The sequence below is a fragment of the Amblyomma maculatum genome, chromosome 3, assembly GCF_055883805.1.
Source record: "Amblyomma maculatum isolate TAMU_Amacu chromosome 3, ASM5588380v1, whole genome shotgun sequence".
Lineage (NCBI taxonomy): Eukaryota > Metazoa > Arthropoda > Arachnida > Ixodida > Ixodidae > Amblyomma > Amblyomma maculatum.
This window is the reverse complement of record NC_139346.1, coordinates 95,738,209-95,758,864: the sequence shown is the minus strand read 5'-3', so window position 1 is coordinate 95,758,864 and position 20,656 is coordinate 95,738,209. Positions and strand designations below refer to the sequence as shown.

The window sequence follows — 20,656 nt, the reverse complement described above, 5'->3', positions numbered from 1 at the left end:
TGCTTGGCCTAATGTACTCTGGGCCACTTTAAGGCTACTACCGTTCTTTAGAGCATGCTCGACTTTTTGCTTGTTAGAGTTCATTATGTCGGACACTGCAACTTTTCTAGCTCTGCCAGTTCTAGCCGGTCTGTCAGGTTGGAAGCTTTCAAACTTTGGTCATCAAATAATCAGGTCTTTCTGTGAAAGCCTAAATTGCCCTTTGCTTACGAAGCGCTGAAGAGTAAGGGATGTTGTGAACCATGCAAGGGCCATGTCATATCCTCGAAAAACAGTTGGCTTTGCCCATTTTCCGACATCGCAGAGCCACATAAAATTCGCCGCCTCTTTAGATATGTACGGATGACCGATGATGCTTTAAAAAAATTGCCGAATTGCCGCCCCTTACCTGTCCCACTACAGCAGGTGCTTTCCCCGTGAGGAGCACCAAATGGAGGAATTCCAATATGTTAGCGTCGCCTGCTGTCAGCACGTTTTGGAGCATTTCGACGAAAACACCTTTACAGAAATCCCCACCAATGCTTGCAATAATGGTTTGGGTGCTGTTCAAGTTTAGATAAAGAAGGGAGAATAGCATGTGATTGCATATGGCTTTCTCCAAAACCGACGGCAACTACTAGCTCCGCCACTGAAAAGGTATGTTTCGCCATCATGTGGTCTATTTCATAATTTAGACCATACCTATTCGGCAGACTATTCAAACAGTTTTCGACGATAATGCACTTGTTGGCTTGCAAACCTAGGTCACTTCAGCGTGCCTCGCAAGACGGGGCCTACAACTCCATAATATGACACCAATGTAATATAAAGTAAGGTCGTTAGCACCTAGATGGCGACTATCTGTGTGGCGCTTCCGTGCGACTACCTCTAGAAGACAGTGTTGACATTGGCTATTTGCTGAATGCGATCAGTTTAGCCAGCTTTACCTATCAACACCTCAACTGCCCAGACCTTGGGCATGTCACTGTAAGCTTTCTTCAAGGATCCAACTTTGCGATACTCAAACCTTTTCGTCGCACCTTGTCTTCTTTCTGTCCACAAGATGACGTGCTCGTCAAGAAGCTTTTTCCACTAACAGTCGCAAAGACAAACTTGTCATACCAGAAAGCATACAGGATGAAATGTTCTCAGCCTGTCACAAGGAACCTGCTTCCGGCCTCGTCGGAGTGAATCCCATGTTCGTCGCAATCAAATAACGGTACTTCCAGCATCGCGTATCAGCCGACGTGGTAAATTATGTTCAAAACTGCCATGCCTGATCGCGCCGAGATGTTCCACCTGTAAAGCAGGGTGGTACTAAACCCCATTCAACCACCTTCTAGATACTTCAACAAATCGAGATGGATTTGCTTTGAGATTCCTTATCTCTTCTGGCAATTGATAGAATATAGCAGCGGCTGAATACCTAACGTGCTATGCGGACGCAATAGCTTTTCTGCCACCTCATTGCCGTGGCTAAAGTGTTCGTCCTCGATTTCGTCGTGCGAATCGCACGCGGGACATCTTTCAACAATTTTTTTTATTCACAAAAATCAGCATCGAACGACCGCATGTCATGACCCCCCCAAAAAAAGCCTTACGGAAGATCTAACCAAGATACTCGCAGGTACGTTGTAGGACAACACTGATCTCTAACGGGAAATAAACCTTTACCCTGCGTTACATTTGGATACAGCACAACTCTACAGGAAACGACCGACATGACTCCGTTCAGGATATAGCTACGGACGAGAAGTGACGACCATGAAACTCCATATGAGCCGAAAGCATATATAACGAGGTTGGCTCTTCTGCAACGCGTCGAAGATGCCCCTAAACTCAGCAGGGTGCGAGTTCAACACCAGCAGTCCTGGAATGCCACAACGCTACAGACTGCGTTAGCAAACTACGTAATACTTTCCAGGTGGCCTTACCAGAGTTCAAACCCACTGCAACCACACGATCTCCGCGAAAAACTCGTATGCTGTTATTGCGTCCAGTAGCGACGCTTTGGTGGCCTCTATTATGAACTCATTAGTGAGTCAACGGATGGCCGGATAGTGCCTAAAGGTATGATGAGGCGAGAGGCACATTAAACAGGAGGCGGCTGCCATAGAAAGAGAATGGGACAGGATGCAGTAGAAAGAGGAGCCAATGACGAGTGGTAAAGCATGCGCAATGGGTGATGTCCATGTTTTGGCCGACATTGCTTCATGGTGAGGCTTTAGCCCGCGAATTTTCACTTCCGGGTCGTTGCTGTGGGTAAAAAAAGTGATGCTTGTTTGGCGAGTTGGTGTTTCATGATGGTAAATCAGCACGTAAAACGAGGGACAAAGAAGGAACACACACACGAGATGACTGTGTGTTTCGTCTGTGTGTTCCTTTTTGTCCCTCGTTTTAAGCGCTGTTTTACCATCATTCTGTGGTTTGCTTTCTGCTGGCATTGCTTGGAGGTGTGCTGATTTTGACCTCTGTTTTCTTGATATTTGCTGTCAATTTGCTGAAAATGTGGTGTTGCGTTGTGCTCGGCTTCGAACTGTGGCAACTAGACTAGAACGCGATAGAAGATGTTGGAAGTGCCATGGAGCTGTGAACGGCCAAAACAGTTGCCCGTTGCGATCCGCCGGTCGACTGTCGACGGCGAGCAGCACGTGCCACACGCGGCTTTATTCGAGTATTATTTGTTTCAATGGCAAGTATTGGATAGCATTGTGAAAGCTAGGAACTTTTGTGAAGTATGTTGTTTGCTCTCATTCAGGAGCATCAAGTTCTCGCTTGAGCGACTTTGGCTATGCGCTACAGCTGTTTTCGCATGATGACGGTAGCAGCGAGCGATCGTTCCACGGCTTCAAAGGGTTAGCGAATTGTGTTTGGCTTCCATAAGTACAGCGTGATATGATATTTAAGCACTGGACAAATTTCTCCTCGGCCTTTTCTGCTAAATCAAGCTTCTAGAACCACGTCCAGTGCTTACCAGTCAGCTGTTTTTTTGGTCTCTTTGCCTGGCTAGGCTAACGTGTCAGCGTTATCAGTTATATGATTTATGTAATGTTGTGTAAACAATTGTTTGCTGATTTAGCTCCAGATAATGAACATGCTTTCACGAGCGAAGCAATCAGCGGGAGCAAGCAGAAATTGCTGAAAAGTACAAGTAAGATGGATAAAGATTCCTGCTTGTGCAGTTGTCCTGTGTAGAAAGAGAGACAGCTGAAAACTTGCAGGGATAAAAATTAACAGCATGTTTTCGTACTCTGGTTAAGTGTTACGAAATTCTTTACTTCAGGACAGCAGTCACATTGTCCGGCTATTTTTCATCTTTCTGTGTATTGCACATAGAAAAGCTGACCCCTGAGATACATGGCATGAAACCAAATTTTGCTGTTCAGCAAAGCAGATCTATAATGACATAGGTGCTGCTAAACGTGCATGCGAAAATTAATGTTTACACTGGCTACTTGTGATGCATTGCAAGATGCTGCATACAAGATGTATATGTGTTATTTTGTTTCGCTGCGTGGCCGTCAGAAGGAAAACATGACGCTGATGGCCGTTGACTATCTCAAGAAGTGCAACATTCTGCACAGTAGGCAGAGGCTGGCCTAGCTCGCAGCTGTTAGGTCCGTAAGCTAAGGGGTATGAATGTTGCCGAGGCAAGATTTCTGGGCTCTGTACATTGCATTTTCATACAGCTTGCTCTTATTGGACCACAAGTCTATTGAAGGTCATTTATATAACCTGTACATGGCATTTTGTTACAATGTACTATTCCCCACTTGCAGCCTTGGTTGGAGGTCACTAATCACATGCAGTAAAAAATGTGTTTCAACAGGTCTGCTGGAGAAAGTAATATGAGGTGTAATTACAGTACGAGAAAGGTTTGCATTGCCAAGAATCTTTGCTGTATAATAATTACTATATAATAAAGACTAGTCACTTTTACTTTTGGCTATTCTCTTGCGCCTGAATGCTTCTCTTGGTGCCGGTAGCAAAAGCTGCGCTAAGCGATGAGACCTTGCTTTCAATTGCTGTTTTCATCATGAAGAACCACAAGACAATGTCTTTATACCTGCTTTTTCGTACTTGACTCCTTTACCTTGAACTCATTGCATATAGCGCTGAAGTTATGCATTCCGACAGTTCAGTACGTATGCATAAACAGCCTATGTGCAGCCTTTGTCAAACGTTTAGAGCCCAGGGGTTTTGCTTTTGAGTCACACCTTGCGGTTCGCAATGCATTCTCAGAATTCAAACTTCATTGAAGGTAAGAAGAATTTTTGTCCTACCCTCTCCAATGTGAACGACTTCCATGAATGCTAAAGAGGCAAAGAGGCGCCACTAGACGGGTTAGAAGAGACCCCTTGGGCTCTAAACATTTGACAAAGGGTGTACCTACTGGAAACATTTGAATGAGCACAATCTAGTTCCTATGTCTAACTAGACTCCAAGCACAAAATACACAAAAGCAAAATAGTTACAGATCTTCCCATATTTGATAGGAATAAATAACGGTTTGGCATTTTGAAGCTTCTGCAGCTTTCACGAGATGCCAATAAAACAAAGCTTTTGTTTTAGTACTTCTCATTTCTGACCCACAGAACGTAGCAATAAGTGTTGTGGTATAAAACATGGAAATTTCAGACATCAAGAGCATCCACAGTTGTATGTGAAAGTCATAGAATATCCACATACTATGCTGGGTAATTTTGTTTGTGAGTGGGGTTTTCTGGCATGAGTTCTGGCCTCGCCGATGTCTCTCTGACTTCCGGAATAGCTACGTCACTAGGCGACCCAGGCTGTGAACAAGCATTAGTAGAGATTTTCGGCCAGGCAGTCTTGGCTACATGCGTGTTAGGGTAAGATACACACAGGAAGAGCACAGCAGTACTAAAAATGTAACTGATATATCATACAGTTGCATTTTTGTTATATAACTTGAGTAAAAATCAAATGCTTGACAAATATTTTTCTTGACTTCATGATCCTCCTAATATTTTCACTGAGTGATAATATAATGTTAACCATGATACAGTTCTTTGGCATTCTGCCTTCTAAACTTTTTCGAAAAAAAAGCAGCATATATGTGAATAAAATGAGTTGAGCTATAAAGAGCATGAAGCATTAAATAGTGAAGATTGCGCACAATAGAGGCTTTACAAAAGTTAGCGCCATCTAGTGAAAGAAACAGAAACTGTGCGCGGCGGCCATGTTTTGCTCAGTCCGCCCGCGCCTCCCATCGAGTACGCTGCCAACGTGCGCCTTCGTAGAACGTTCTACGAAGGCGCACGTGCATGCACTGAAAGGTGCATTGGAATGCTCACAAGCGATTTTTTCATCTTTTAACATCACAGCAGTCGCTGTTAGCTCCAAGCTCTATTCGGAATGATGCCAGCATGTTGTTGCGTGCCCTTCTGCAGCCAGCGCACCGTCGTAGACGCGCACGGAATCGATATACGCGTGTATGGGATCGTTCGTTTGCAGTTCTAATCGGCTTTACAAAAGGCACTTGCATCATTTAAAGCATTACTGCACGTCCCTCTCAAAGGGAGCTAGCTCACAGAATGTGCTATCACCTAAAACAGCAAGGTTGTTTTGCGCGCTATGGAGCCTTGTGAACTTGAAGGATAAGCTTATGCTGCGATGGAGGACACGGGAGAAGTAGCAATGCATGTATAACGAACGCTATTGTGCTAATACGTTCTTTGAAACATTTTGTACGTAGGTTGCATTTACCATTGTGTGTTGGATTTAAGATACGGACATGAATACCGAAACTACTTTTCACAGTCGTACAAAATGGTAGTGCTTGGTGCAGAGAGCAATACGGTTGTCTGGTGCGCCCGAGGTGCGTGTTTCACGCTGCAAAAGCAAGCGGCTGCCAAACCCGCGGCGTCTAGAAAAGCAGGAAAAGATGACATCCCACTAGTGTGTTGTAACATGCTCACGTGCAGTCCGATTCGACCGGTCCACGTCCAGTGCGCGCAGCTCGGGTTTACACCTGTCAGCGTGCGCTTCACTTTTGTGGGTTTTTTTGAGTCACCCGGTGGTTCGCTAATTCACAGCTACCTGAAATTCACTGGAATTTTTAAATATGTCGATTTCTTGTTTATTCCCTTTGTCAGAAAGTAAACATTTGAAGCGTAATCTGATATGAAAGCGCTGCCATTGGAAGCTTCGAGGAACTCGGAGGAGGAGGAACTCGGCTGAAACGAAAAGAAATTTGAAAAGTCAACTCACATCACTGCGAAGTGTTTGTGCTTTGTGCAACTGGCTGTGTTCATAAAATCAGATTTATATTATATCATATCGTTGTAGAAAAATGAGGGGGTCACTTAAGCTCCGCCGTTAAAGGTATAACGCGATAGTGCCTCTCTCATACAAACACACGCACGATGTTTACTTTCTTCACGTGTTATATTTTAGCTATTTTATTTATTTATTTATTTATTTATTTTATTTAACCAATTACTGCAAGCCCTAACTGGGCCCTAGCAGGAGGGGCGAAAGGAATACAATGGAGTGAAATATAAATTCATAAAAATTAACATACTACACACAAGTGTAGTATGTTATATGTTGTTATGTATGTTATATTTCTGTTACGTATGTTATGTTATATTTCTATCATTTCTTTATTTATTTTTATTTTATTTGACGTTCTATATTTTTATACACCAATACGCATGCGTCAGCAACAATCGGCTTTTAAACACATTCTTCAATTATTTCAATTAATCAATTACACATTCTAAATTTTCTTCCTTAGCATCACCAAGCACTGGTTTTTCATTCTGACACCTTTAAACCCTTACTTTCCAATTTTTTCTTTTTTTTCGTTTCTTTATTTCGTCAGCTGATCAATTAATTACAAATATTTAGCTCGTCATCGCCTTTCATCAATATTCAATCACTGGAAGCACAAATTACCATGGCACATTTTTTTTTACTCAGCCCCCGATTATTTCCGAGACTGATGCCAACTACTGCGTCGACGGCATGGGAAGGAAAGTGCTAAGCGCCAGTCCAACTTACGTCAAATTACGCGATCCTTTTATCATAAAATAAAATGCATCCTCGCTCATTTCACCAACCAAGAATCTTCCAGTGGGATGAGCGACGGTGATTGCGCAAACCAAGCAAACAAACTCGCGATGATCTCTCATAGGCGTTTAAGTAAACAGCAAAGGCGCACAGAAAAAAAAAATCCATATTACAGAACTCTGGATACTGTACCTGGATAGGAATGACGCTGCGGATTGCCGAGGGGCCCATGCACGAATCGTAGAGCAATTTGTAACTGCGCTCGGCAGCGCGGCTGGTGGGCCCCGCCACGTCTCGGCTGTCAAAATACGCTTCTAGGCGTCGCTAACAGAAACCGCCAGGGACCGAAGAGAGGTCCAAGCACAGCACACTAGGTTAAAACGTGAAAAGCGCGAACAGAACGGCGAGCGCTGACGGACGGACACGAAGCGAACGGATGGAGCGAACAAACTATGGCGGCCAGCGCGGGATCAGCGTGCCGCTCACGGTTGCCAGACGTACTTTTGTAAACCCTCTATTCTAAAGTTTCGAAGCACGGGTAAGTAAATCTAGATGTTCTGGAGGAATAGCACAACACACTGGTAGAATCGCATGTCACAATTTTAGCTGAGTAACTAAAAGGCCCGTGCTTGCAGGCACCTGCACTACACAGCAAGACAAGTTAAAAAACCTCTTTCGGACAATAAACGTTTTCATCACCAGCTGTCGCAGCTGCAACTTGCGCGAAAGGCCGCTCCTACATATCGCTAAACTGCGGTGCCGGCAGTTTACATCCCGCATCTGCTAGCGAAATATCTCTAGAAATGCTTATTTCAGCAAATCGGCACAAGTGTCACTCGTGATACCACGCCGGCCCTCACATGGGCCTCACCAAATTTAATTGGTAAATCTCATATGGTGCTACAAGATAGCCTTGGGAGTGACCACTTCCCAGTTTCCACTACTATCGCTTACGATTCCAAGATTTTCGGCCCTCGCACACACCTTCTTACCGACTGGGATAAATTGCGCTCATACTCGGCAGCTGACTCTATCGAAGTCCCTACTGTCACCGACTGGACAGACCGCCTGGTGGAGGTCATCCGGGTGAACAGCAAACGCATTAAAAATTCTACTGCACCGCAGGTTGATCCGCACCTGGCTCATCTATGGGAGGCCCGACAAGGACTTCTCAAACGCTGGCGTTACCAGCAACACAATCGTAAATTGAGACTCCGCATAGCCGCTCTCACTCGTGAGGCAGAAGAATACACCAACGCCATAGCCCGTGCAAACTGGGCAACCTTTTGTAACGACCTCAAGGGTACAATAAGCACTAAACGCACGTGGGCCCTCCTACGCGCTCTTTGAGATCCAACAACCACGAAAGCACAGACAAGAGTAAACACACAACGTCTGATACAGCTAGAACTCCCAAAAGGCACCGACGTAATTGGCCAACTACGGGACACCTTGTGGGCCTCAGCCCTCACTCAGGGGGGTTCGTGAGCCGCCACCCATGCGACAAACGACCGGCAACAACGTGAACAAAAGAAACCGCTTTAATTTGAGCACTCAAAAATAAACTCTATGATGAAAGGCATGGTGAAACGCATGGTGAAAGAAAACAATCTTGCGAGTTGCTGCACAGCACCGTACAAGGAAGCGAGCATCGATAACACGCCACACAACCAGGTGGAAACACAAGAGCCAAGCCGCATGTGGCGAGGCCGGAAAGCGCCTGCGCTGCCGGACAAAAACACGACGCTTCGAAAACGCACACACTCACGTAGAGCCCCCGGCGAACGCCGCTGCCCGGGCCGTCCAGCGGGAAAAAAGCCCCCAGCGACTGTTTGCTCGTCACTTATCTAGACGCTCGGCGAGTCACGTGCAACGTTACGCGTCAGAGTCCAGGCTGCCTGACATGCGCAGTAGCGTCGGCGCCGGCCGAGTGCGGCCGGCTGCGGTGTTGCATTGATATGCTCCAAAAGAGAGGGGCCAAGGGCCCCACACTCCCCCCCTCACAAGACGGTACCCCTCTCTGGGGTTAAAACGAGAACTGTAATACTGTTCATAATGGACAGAGAAACGTTCATAAGGTTGAAAAGGCACTGCATGGGTGTTCACGACAAATTAGACATCGTCTAAGTCCAAGAGGTTGTCAGCTGCCACCACGTCTTGAACTGCAGGTGCTTGGGGCAGGCTTTGGCTGTGGATTAGAGCTGCGGCGAACTCTGTGAGCAGGCGGCGCCTAGCGTCATTTGGAGCCCCCGGCTGCAGAGCCTGGCGCAATGTGTCGTGCAGCCGCTGCTGCTCCTGGTGTAGCGCGCTGAGGGAGTGCGCCTCTTGAAAGATTATGCATGTATCGCATAGTGAGCACCAGCCTACGTTGGCTTCCTCGGGGAGAGGCCGGATGGGGTCTCTACGGCGATGCTCCTCCACGGTATGGCCGGTGAATAGCGGTGGTGCCGGTAGACTGCCTCTCTCCGGCCGCACCTGCGTCTCCCAGGTGGAGGCCGATGCAAAGCACGCCACCGTGCCGTTGCCGATGTGGCACCAAGTTGCCACGTGCCGCCAGCGCCCGGGAACCTCGTCCCTTGCTTGCCGACGCCGTGGGGGAGCAAGATAGGCGGGTCGACTGTACGGAGTCTGGACCGTCCTGCAACGACTGCGGCTGCGGTAGGCCGCGGAGCTGCCATCACAGCTGGGAAGGCTCCTTTCGTTGCGGTGATCACGTGGCATCCTGTACAGCAACGGAAAAGGATGGGGACAACAAGGATCGGTCTGCGTATGGACGTTCCAATTCGGAGTGCAGCGACAACGATGAAAGTGTTGTAAAGTCCAAGACACCGTTACTAGTGGTTTAGACGCTCGTAGTAAGGTCTTAGATCTTTGATGTTAACGGGGCCAATTGTCCGACCACCATGCATGTTTAGGAGAAGGTAGGCTAGACTGCTGACGCGTTTTATTATTAAGAAAGGGCCCTCCCATCGCGGCACGAGGGAGGCTGCAAACCCCTTTGCAGCATCGCTGAGTGGGTGTGTGCGGCGGAGGACCTTGTCGCCAGCAGTGAATTCCCCGTGTCGCCTTCCCTTGTTGTACTGACTGCATTGCTCCAGGCGGGCGATGTCCAGGTTTTCTCTGGCCTCCTTCAGGGTCCCGGCAAGGCGGCTCGATAGATCCTGGGTGAACCTGGAGTAATTGGATGGTGGTAATTCAGAGCTGGAAGTAGCGTCGTGCTCGATAGGAAAGCGGAGTTCGCGACCAAGAAGAATAGCTGCTGGCGTAAAACCTGTCGATCGGTTCACCGTGGTTCTTGTGGCTAAAGCCATCTCATGGATTCGAGAGTCCCAGTCCTTGTGGCGTACTGTGAAAGCCATCAGCATTGTCTGCAGGTTTCTGTTGACCCGCTCTGTAATGTTCGCTTGAGGGTGGTAGGGTGTCGTTCTTTTGTGCTGTACTCCGAGAGCTCTACAAGAGTCCGTAAATGTCCTGCTCGTGAAATAACTTGCGTTGTCAGTTATAAGCTGCGCTGGGAAGCCAAAACGGGTGAACGTTTCTAGCAGCTTATCCCAAATTAGCTTAGAGTCGAGCTTTCGCAGTGCGTATAGTTCTACCCATTTTGAGAAGTGATCAGTGAGCACTAACAAATAGCAATTCCCTCTCAACGATCGGGGGTAGGGACCCATTACGTCACAGGCCACGATTTCCCATGGGTATCGACTCTCTACGGGTTGCATGAAGCCCGGTGGTTTCCCTCCCCTCGGCTTCGCGATCTGGCAAGTGTGACAAGCGCGAACATACTTGAGGACGTCCTTTCTCATCTGAGGCCATGTCACGATACGACACAATTTGTCATACGTTTTCCTACCATCACTATGACCCGCGAGGCATATGTCATGGTAGTACTCGAGGAAGGCTTTGCGAAGGCTCCTAGGGACAACGACCCGAAAGGGGGACTCACCGCCGTCCGCATCAGCAGTAGGTATACACCGCAAGAGTAGGCCGTCAGCTGCTTCCAGGTAGCTGTCGTAGTTGCCGGCTGGTACTGTGCTGGGCCTGCTCAGACACTGGCGTATCTGGATGCACTGGTCATCAGTGTTCTGGGCGTTCAGGAGCTGTTGCCTAGAGACTAACGTTCCCCCGGCATCTGCGGGCGCTGCTACAGCCAGGACTGCAGGTGTTGGCCCCCCTTCTCCGGGAAGTGGAGCTCTGGACAGGGCGTCTGCTACCTTATTGAAGGTTCCCTTGCGGTATTCCACCCTGTAATGGTAATTTTGGAGGGCGAGAGCCCAGCAGGCCAGGCGGCCAGCTGGGTTTTGCAACTTTGAGAGCCATGACAATGCCTGGTGATCTGTTTGAATGGTGAACTCGGCTCCATCCAAATACATGTCAAATTTCTTTAGTGCGAAAACTATCGCTAGACACTCCTCTGTCACGCTATAGTTGCGCTCTGGCCCAGTAAGGGTATGACTCGCTAATGCCAAAGGGCAAAGCTTCCCTTTATGCTCCTGAAGCAATAGCGCACCTATGCCGTACTCACTTGCGTCCGTTTGCACCGTGAATGGCAGGTTGAGGTCGGGAAGCCGTAGGCGTGCCGTATCCGCGATCGCTGCGGACAACGCTCGAAATGATCCCTCCTCAGTGTCCGTCCAGGACCAACGGGCGCCTTTCCGAAGTAGCTGATGGAGGGGTCGTGCTAGGTCGGCGCAGTTCGGAATGAAGTGCCGGTTGAATCCTGCCATGCCCAAAAAGCGCTGGAGGCTCTTGACGTCTGTCGGCGGTGGGAACTTCAGTATGGCCTGGAGTTTTTCTTCATCTGGGCGGACTGTGCCTTGCTCCACTACCAAACCGAGGAGGTAGATTCTATTTGCCACCAACTGAACCTTGCTGGGTTTAATGGTGATGCCTGAATTCTGCATTCGCTGAAGAACGTTGGTTAGATGATTGAGGTGTTCTTCTAGACTCTCCGAGAACACTACTACATCATCCATGTAGGCCATAGCGTAGCTAAACTTAGCGTCTCCGAGCACAATATCCATTACTCGCTGAAAAGTGGCAGGTGCATTACACAAACCGAAGGGTAGCCGTACAAACTCGAACAGTCCTCGATGGCAAGTAAAGGCAGTTTTTTCAATGTCATTACGGTCAATCGGGATCTGCAGAAAACCTCTGCTACAGTCAAGAGTAGTAAAAAACTGCTGATCCAAGTGAATACATGACCGATTCGACAGATGGAAAGGGGTAGGAGTCTCGAACTGTTGCAGCGTTCAGCCGCCGATAATCGACGCACAACCGTGCTGTGCCGTCTTTCTTAGGCGCGAGAACAACAGGGAATGCCCAAGGACTTTTTGAGGGTCTCACCGCACCAGTGGCCAGCATTTCGTTGAGGGTTCCAACAGTGCTCGCTTGTGGACGCTCAAGGGCATTGGGTTGAACCGGATCGGACGAGCACTGCTGGTGTCAATCCTGTGAGTCAGAACGTTGACCTTCCCAGGGGCCTCCGTGAACATTGCTGCGAAGGGCCTCAGTGTCCTCTCGATTCTGCACCTTTCGGCTGGTGATCCCCTGAAAGACTTCAAAACCGTGAGAATACCACTTCCAGTGGCGGTGTCCGAATGGCTGTTTGTGGCCAGTAACTGTGAATGCAAAGCACCAGGTTGTGCTGTGAACTTAAATGCCGCAGTATTCATGTCGTACTGGTAAGTTTGGTTTCGAAGGTCTATCACGATTCCCGCCTTGGCTATGAAGTTACGGCCCAATATCACTGGACAGGAAAGGCCGGGAAGGTGTAGGAAGCGCTGTATAATCTTTCGCCCATTGATAGTGACTGTTAAACGGGCTGTCGAGGTGGCAGATGCTACGTGAGTAGACGACATACGCAGGTTGGTGCTTACACTCCGTAACCGGAGGTGTTTCGCATCACAGGCGTTTTTAACTCTATCGCCGAAAACTGAAACTGTAGAGCCTGTGTCTAAAAGCGCAGGCACTTCTATTCCGGCCACATTCACCGCAACCAGCGGCATATTGTCAAGGTAGGTCTCATTACAACGAGATGTTGACGGAACAGCGCTCACCGTTTGTTCCTGAAGCTTTTTGGGTAAAGCCGGAGGCTCCCACGTTGATCTGGGCCGGGTGAGCGGTTCTCGTCTCTGCTTCACGGGCGGTCGTTCACGGTTGTATTTTGTGGCAGCAGGATGGTCTGACGACCAAAATATCCTGCATCGTGGTGTGGTTCTGGCCCCCCGAACTCCGTCAGCAGGAGGGGGTGAACGACGACTTGCACCCACAACTCCGTCAGCAGGAGGGGGCGAACGACGACTTGCACCCACAACTCCGTCAGCAGGAGGGGGCGAACGACGACTTGCAATCCCAACTCCGTCAGCAGGAGGGGGCGAACGACGACTTGCACCCACAACTCCGTCAGCAGGAGGGGGTGAACGACGACTTGCACCCACAACTCCGTCAGGAGGAGGGGGCGAACGACGACTTGCACCCACAACTCCGTCAGCAGGAGGGGGCGAACGACGACTTGCACCCAAAACTCCGTCAGCAGGAGAGGGCGAACGACGACTTGCATCTGACACCACGGGGCAGTCGGCAGGTGCTGCAGGTTGTGTACACGGCACGCCTACCGGCACTTCCTGGCAGGCTGCAAGGAGGCTGGGCGGCTGCAAGGAGGCGCCCGGAACCGGTAGGTTGCGGGCCGGCAAGTGGTCATAACTGCTTACCACCGCCGGCCGTCGTCGTTTCCCTGCTTACGAGAGCCGCGGGGACTTGGGCACTGGCTTCTGTAGTGGCCTCGACCACCACACTGGAAACAGACCGGAAAGTCAGTGTTTGTGTCGTCCATACCTTGCCGCGTGCTTGAATCCGCAGACCGGCGACGGCCCTGGGTACGCCGTGGGGGTGCTCCCGGGTTCCGGCCTCGGAGTGGGAAGGGGCCCGATGATCCAAGAGCTTGGTAGCTGAACGGGTCCACCGAGCAAGGCAGGGGCGGAGGCAAACGAGGTCCCCCATTTGCAGTGAGCGCACCAGGCCACGCGCATGAGGGCTCCAGGGCGGTTTCTGGAGGGGGCGGAGGCCGATAGGTCAATTCGGCTAACATGGCGGCCTGGATATCAGAAGCCGCTTTTGCGAGATTGTCGAGTGACGAAAAGCTACGCTCCCGCAAATAGGCCTGAAAGCGTGGGTGGGCTTGGCGTATCGGTCGTGTGACCTCTGTTTCTGATGCAGAGGGGTCGACACGCTCATAAAGTTCCTGAAATGAGCGTATATATTCCAAAAGGCTTTCCTCCTCTGCCTGTGTGCGAGTGTACAAGTCATCTTTAATGCGGACGGCATAGTCGTGGGGAAGGAACTCTGCCCTTAGCAACTGCTCGAAGTGAGTCCAGTTTTGAAACGTAAGTTGACGCCGCCAGCGTGCGGCGGAGCCTTTCAGGGCCACTGGCAAAACGCGTTGTAAAATAATGTTGTCTGGTAGGGCTTCCGCGTTACGGTAGCCAAGCATTTCTTGTAGGAAGTCTGCTACAGATTTTTTGTCCGTGTGCCCTTCATATGTCGGCACTGTGAGCTGCAAACGCAAGGTGGGTGGTTCAGTTTGTGCCTGTCGCTCAAGCAGCGAAGTTATCCGGCTTAAAACGTCGGTCATATCTGCCGCGGCCGCCCCTTTTTCCTCTTTGTCAGACATTCTGTCAGTCGTGTGGTTGGTTGGCTCGTTACTATTAGTAAGTTTACCTGAGCGTAGAAGCATTAGAAATGGAACTGTCCGAGGAGAAATGTTTGGCCCACAGCTTACGTTCCTTGATGCAGTTGTATCCGGCAAATTACTGGGGCTGGCTCCGGACGGGGGTGGTTCTCTTGCATTGGCGGTCCTCGCGGCACGGGTGCGTGATCAAAGTGGTGGGTAACAACTCCCTGAAAGCTCAGAAAAAATCCCGTTGGGCGCCAAATGCGGGCCTCAGCCCTCACTCAGGGGGGTTCGTGAGCCGCCACCCATGCTACAAACGACCGGCAACAACGTGAACAAAAGAAACCGCTTTAATTTGAGCAGTCAAAAATAAACTCTATGATGAAAGGCATGGTGAAACGCATGGTGAAATAAAACAATCTTGCGAGTTGCTGCGCAGCACCGTACAAGGAAGCGAGCATCGATAACACGCCACACAACCAGGTGGAAACACAAGAGCCAAGCCGAATGTGGCGAGGCCGGAAAGCGCCTGCGCTGCCGGACAAAAACACGACGCTTCGAAGACGCACACACTCACGTAGAGCCCCCGGCGAACGCCGCTGCCCGGGCCGTCCAGCGGGAAAAAAGCCCCCAGCGACTGTTTGCTCGTCGCTTATCTAGACGCTCGGCGAGTCACGTGCAACGTTACGCGTCAAAGTCCAGGCTGCCTGACATGCGCAGTAGCGTCGGCGCCGGCCGAGTGCGGGCGGCTGCGTTGTTGTATTGATATGCTCCAAAACAGAGGGGCCAAGGGCCCCACAACCTATATACCCATATCCCTTCAGTCAGCAGATCCACTAATTCCACCTCCGCCTAACTCCGAACTTGATGCTGACATCACCTTAAGTGAAGTTCGCCGAGCACTCTTTAAGATTCGCCGCTCCACGGCGCCAGGATCGGACGGCATAACGTACAAGGCATTACTCAATCTGGACGAAGTCTCTCTCCAGGAACTCACGGAACTCTTTAATAACCACTGGCAAGCTGGGACGCTCCCATCAACCTGAACCCACGCCAGCATGCGATTTATGCCCAAACCGGGCAAATCCCTCACTCTTCAAAACCTGCGCCCTATATCCTTAACGAGTTGTGTCGGCAAGCTCTTCGGGCATGTCATTCTCAATCGTCTGCAACTGTTCCTAGAACAAACAGTCTTTCTCTCCCATGTTCAATTTGGATTCCGCCCAAACCTCTCGGCACAAGACGTACTTCTCGTCCTTAAAGAGTCTCTCTTACACACTAAGCGCCGTACAGCCTCTACGCGCGCCATACTGGCCCTGGATATTCACAAGGCATTCGACACGATAAGCCATGGCCATATCCTGACGGCATTAGCCACCACGGGCTGCGGCACGCGCATATGGCAGTATGTTTGGACCTTTCTTCAGGGACGCACGGCACAACTTTACCTTGGGGACATTGCCTCCCAGCCTTTCCCCTGCCTAACCGCGGAACACCTCAAGGGGCGGTCCTATCACCACTACTTTTTAACGTGGCCCTAGCGCCAGTAGCAAAGGCCCTTGCTGCTATCCCAGAGCTCCACACAGCCATATATGCAGATGATATAACCCTCTGGACAACAGGCGGATTCCTTAGAACAGCCCAGGATATCTTGCAGTCTGCCATAGATATTACCACCACCTATCTAGAAAACAGGCCTCCGATGTTCCCCAACTAAATCGGAACTCATGCAGCTTAAACCCATACCCGGATATCCCCCCATTGAACTTCATATGTACGGAAACCCAGTGCCCTTTGTGTCTCAGATGAAGATTCTCGGCCTTCTCATTAACAACGCACTTGATGCAACCCCCACCCTTCAACTCTTGCAAAGACAGACCAAGAAGGTTGCTGGACTAATCAGGCATGTGGCTGCGCGCAACAATGGGCTGTCGGAACGCGAAACCTTCAATATGACCAATGCATTATACATTAGCGAAATCACATACCGCCTTCCATATCATATACTCACTCAGTGCCAAACAGAGCAGGCGGACATCCTAATACGCATGGCCGTAACCTCCGCCCTACGTCTTCCACGGACGGTTAGCACAGAACGTCTGCTGGCCACTGGTACTCACAATACCGTGAACGAATTAATAGAAGCGCAACGAACCACCCAATTAGTCCGCCTGAGTCGCACGGAAACAGGACAATGCCTACTGCGACAACTCCACCTCAATCCACCCATCGCCACCCCAGCAAGTGCTACACCTTTCATGATCTCTCCGGGCACGCAGGATCACATATACCAGAAGCCCCTACCACGGAACATGGGCGCTTGCCTTTATCAGAGAAGGCGGAAAGTTAGAGCCAGCTATTATACCAAAAGATACCGCAACCGCTCTGATATCCTCTATGTCGACGCAGCAGGGAATTCTAAAGTAGGATTTTTCACTGCAGTCGCTGCCTACGAAGATGGCAGAGCCGCCGCCACTATCCGAACTAATTTGCCTGCAGAAGCGGAAAGAGCCGCCATCGCACTCGCGCTTGCCCATTCAGCCATTGACAAAGACATTACTGAAATTTGTACAGATTCTCAGGCGGCATACCGCCACTACCTAAATGGTGTGCCGACATCGGCCGCGCATCATATTCTTACCACCGGCACCTCTCTCAACCGAACGGTTAATCTAACGTGGATCCCAGGGCATGCCTCGATCCCCGGTAATGAGCGCGTTCATGCTCTGGCTCGAGAACTCTCTACCCGAGCCCCGGATGATCAGGCAACCAACCCCGCGCAGGAGGCCGCATCGGTCCTTTCTACATACCACCAAATCACCACATTCTACAAACACAACCGCATGACAATGCCACCACCCCACAACACCTTGTCACCCTTATCCATTGCTACATGCCGACAATTGCAGACGGATTGTTTCATTTCCCCCTACCGTCTCTCATGCCTTCACCCTGGCTTGCCCCCTCACTGCGACACCTGTGGCGAGCCCAAATCCTCACTTTTCCACTACCTGTGGGAATGCCCTTCCCCCCAGGCAGTGCCCCCCATCCCCCATCCCACCTTTTCTTCCTGGGAGGCTGCTTTACGGACAGCTCAACCCGCGGGTCAGAAATGGCTGGTAGATCGGGCTCTATGTGAAGCAAAAGCCCGTGGACTCCTGGACTGGTAGGGTACCGCCCTGGAAGACTTTTTTTATTAAATAAAGGCTTTTCCATCCATCCATGTAGCGCATCTGCGATAACATTAACGACAAATGAACTTTGGCTGAATGATTGATGCACGGAAAACATCAGCGCGAACACATGACACATGTTGTAATGGTTGCACTTGCAACGAGATTTCACCCGTTCTCTTCCAATACGAAACGTTAAATACGGTCATAACAAGTGTGGAAATTATTGTGGCCTTTTGTATGACTTCACTCGCGCTTACAAACCCTTGAAGAGTCTAATTTAAGCTTTCCGATGTCGAGTTTCAAGGACACGCAGCAGACGCGCGCATACATCTCTCTGAAATATTTGCCTGAGAATATCAAAGAGGTGGAAACAGCAGCGTAGAGCTAGAGCATCCCCCTCACGTGCAAGAGGTTAAGCGTTCGAATCCCGGTGAATTATTTGCCTGAGAATATCAAAATTTTGGAAGCAGCAGCGTAGAGCTAGAGCATCCCCCTCACGTGCAAGAGGTTCAGCGTTCGAATCCTGGTGCGACAAAAGTTTCTACCGGAATCAGTGGCCCGACGGAATCGCATAAACGGGTGTCGGGTGCGACGTCATTCCTGTGAATACCACCAGAAACGCATTCCGCTTCCAGAACAGGATTTGGTCCCCGTATTAATAATTGCCGCTCCCCGTCCTAAAACAATACTTTGATAGAAGAAATAAGTGCAACTGTGGACTGTGATTTTATAATTGGGATGAATGCCTTTTCACCACTTAGTCGCAGCTGACTGTCCAAACCGGCGAACTCTCCCCACACCCACGATCGCGCGCGCTATGGAGGCCAAGCCGAACACGGCGGGCGGTTTTCCTGGGAACAAAAAGTGCTGACAAAAGTCATTTATTGAAGAAATAACAACGCCACCTAGCAATAAAACATGCTAATTGATCTAGGTCACCTGAATCACCAGCAAGTTCACAAGTGAATGTTCACCCACCCTAGGGGAGGAACCATCTCCGAGGCAAGATGGGACTAGCAGGGGGGATAAGTCCTAGGAGGCCGTTGCCTTGCCATCGACATTGGAACCCACTTGGTTGCGCCCCCACGTGCCGAGTTCTCGGTTCTGAAGACTGTCCTCCCGCGTGTGCAATGAGGAAGTAACAGGTGGCGCTCGTGGTCAGCGACGCTCGCGCCATCGCTCAAAGGCTAATGTCAACTACCGACACCTGTGCCCTCTCGTGATAGCAAGAGTAACAACCGTGGTGGCCTTGCAGGAGAAGCAACTATGAAGGGGATGATGGAGGACCGTTCCCCACATCCCCAATGTTAAATTAAAGCACGCGCATGTAAGTGCGTGCTAGGAGATCGGTAAATCATGTTGCCGGGCTATTTGGTTTATCAAGTTGTAAAATTGAAAATAACACCCTGGTGCAAAATGTAAAACACCACCATAGTGATTTTTCCAATTTTACAAGAGGCTGCGGAGATGTCTTCAAGAACTTAAACTTGAGGCCGGACATGCGGCAGATGTGACGCTGACGACGTTCACGGAGACGTTCACGGAGCAGGCAGGATAACTCCTTCGCGGACTTGACACACGTAGACCACAGCGAGTTTCTGGTTTCGCATACACACGTCGAGTTCCCGATGGCGATTACTGTCTCCTCTCCCCCCTCCAAGTGCGCAATGACAAAATGGAGCGGAAACCAAGGTCCACTTGTGCCCCGATGAGAAGGTACGAACCTTCTCACACCTGGAGTCCGAGATGCAGGCGCGAGGAGGAAAGTCACTCGTTTTTTGTATTGTCCTTTATATTTATGTACTTCTGCCTGTTCTGTCATTATTGAATTTTCGTCAGCCGCGCCACCAGGCACCACGCGACCGTTACAAGCGCGCCGTTCACGTCGTTCGCATCGTTTGAATTGTGTTTCGTGAGCTCCTCCAGTCGCTTTGCCGGTGCTGTCGTGGGCGCGCACACTTTGTGTCTCAATTCCCTTTGTCCTGTTGTTCATTTACTCGCTCGCTATGGCACCATATCAATGCGACCACTAATACTGCAGTGTTTGGTTTTGTGCCTGGGACTTTGGAAATATGTCCCTATCTCGCAACACCCCGCTCCAGTTTGGTTTCCTTTGTGCTGATTGCTCCGACCGTCTAGCGCCGTGTATCCTTTGTGTGCTTCCTTACTATAGTCGCTGTGATGATCACCATTTTTTGGCGACCTTCATGCGCGGTGAAGCTCGCTCGCCGCCGTTGCGTTAGAAAACGGATGAGTGCACTCAAGTTCAGCATTTGGATTTGAACGACGCCTCTTACGTGCCGTCTCTTCTGTTCAGATATGACTCGAATGCAACTGGGATCGTCACACTAATCAAATTTGGCCCCCACAAGAACCACTACAGCGAGCAAGTGCACAGAACGATCTTTACTACGTGATGTATGCATTTTATGTACATTGCATTTTCATAAATTTTCCGCCATTTTTAGAATAAAGATTTATTTCACGTGCAAATTTTCAATAAAAGACATGCAAATGTTCAGTCTGATATTTTCGCCCTTTTTTGTCGCTTCGGTGAACACTGTTCACGAGCGAGATCGCAAGCATTGCATGCGTGTGCGCAACAGCTCTCGCAAGTTTCTTTTCATGCACGTTTATGCCAAATTGGCCGTTGCTGTGAGAATGTCGCACTGGACATAAAGCTTTTGGTTGGTGTGCTTTGGGAAGATCGCACTCCGCGAGCATGTATGTACAGTCAAAACTCGATTTAACGACTAACTTAACGAAAGCCCCAATTTACCGAAGACATCCCTAT

At 49.7% G+C, this 20,656-nt stretch overlaps 2 protein-coding genes across 2 annotated transcripts in view; one reads left to right on the top strand and one right to left on the bottom strand.

Moving 5' to 3' along the window:
* LOC146195374 (caspase-2-like) overlaps nt 1-20,362 on the top strand; it is a 109,392-nt gene extending 89,030 nt beyond the window's left edge. The window contains exon 4 of the mRNA XM_084597804.1: nt 20,180-20,362. Coding sequence (XP_084453930.1) covers nt 20,180-20,214 — 35 coding nt within the window. The 3' untranslated portion in view covers nt 20,215-20,362. The remainder of the gene's footprint in view (nt 1-20,179) is intronic.
* On the bottom strand, nt 13,724-14,749 carry LOC146195375 (uncharacterized). Its single transcript, XM_084595963.1, has one exon. The coding sequence runs from the start codon at nt 14,747-14,749 to the stop codon at nt 13,724-13,726; it is 1,026 nt and encodes a 341-aa protein (XP_084452089.1).
* Nucleotides 20,363-20,656: the final 294 nt, after the last annotated feature.

What these genes read in the sequence shown, in the direction of transcription:
- LOC146195375 (XM_084595963.1), bottom strand. Translation starts at nt 14,749, where the DNA reads ATGCTTCTACGCTCAGGTAAACTTACTAATAGTAACGAGCCAACCAAC.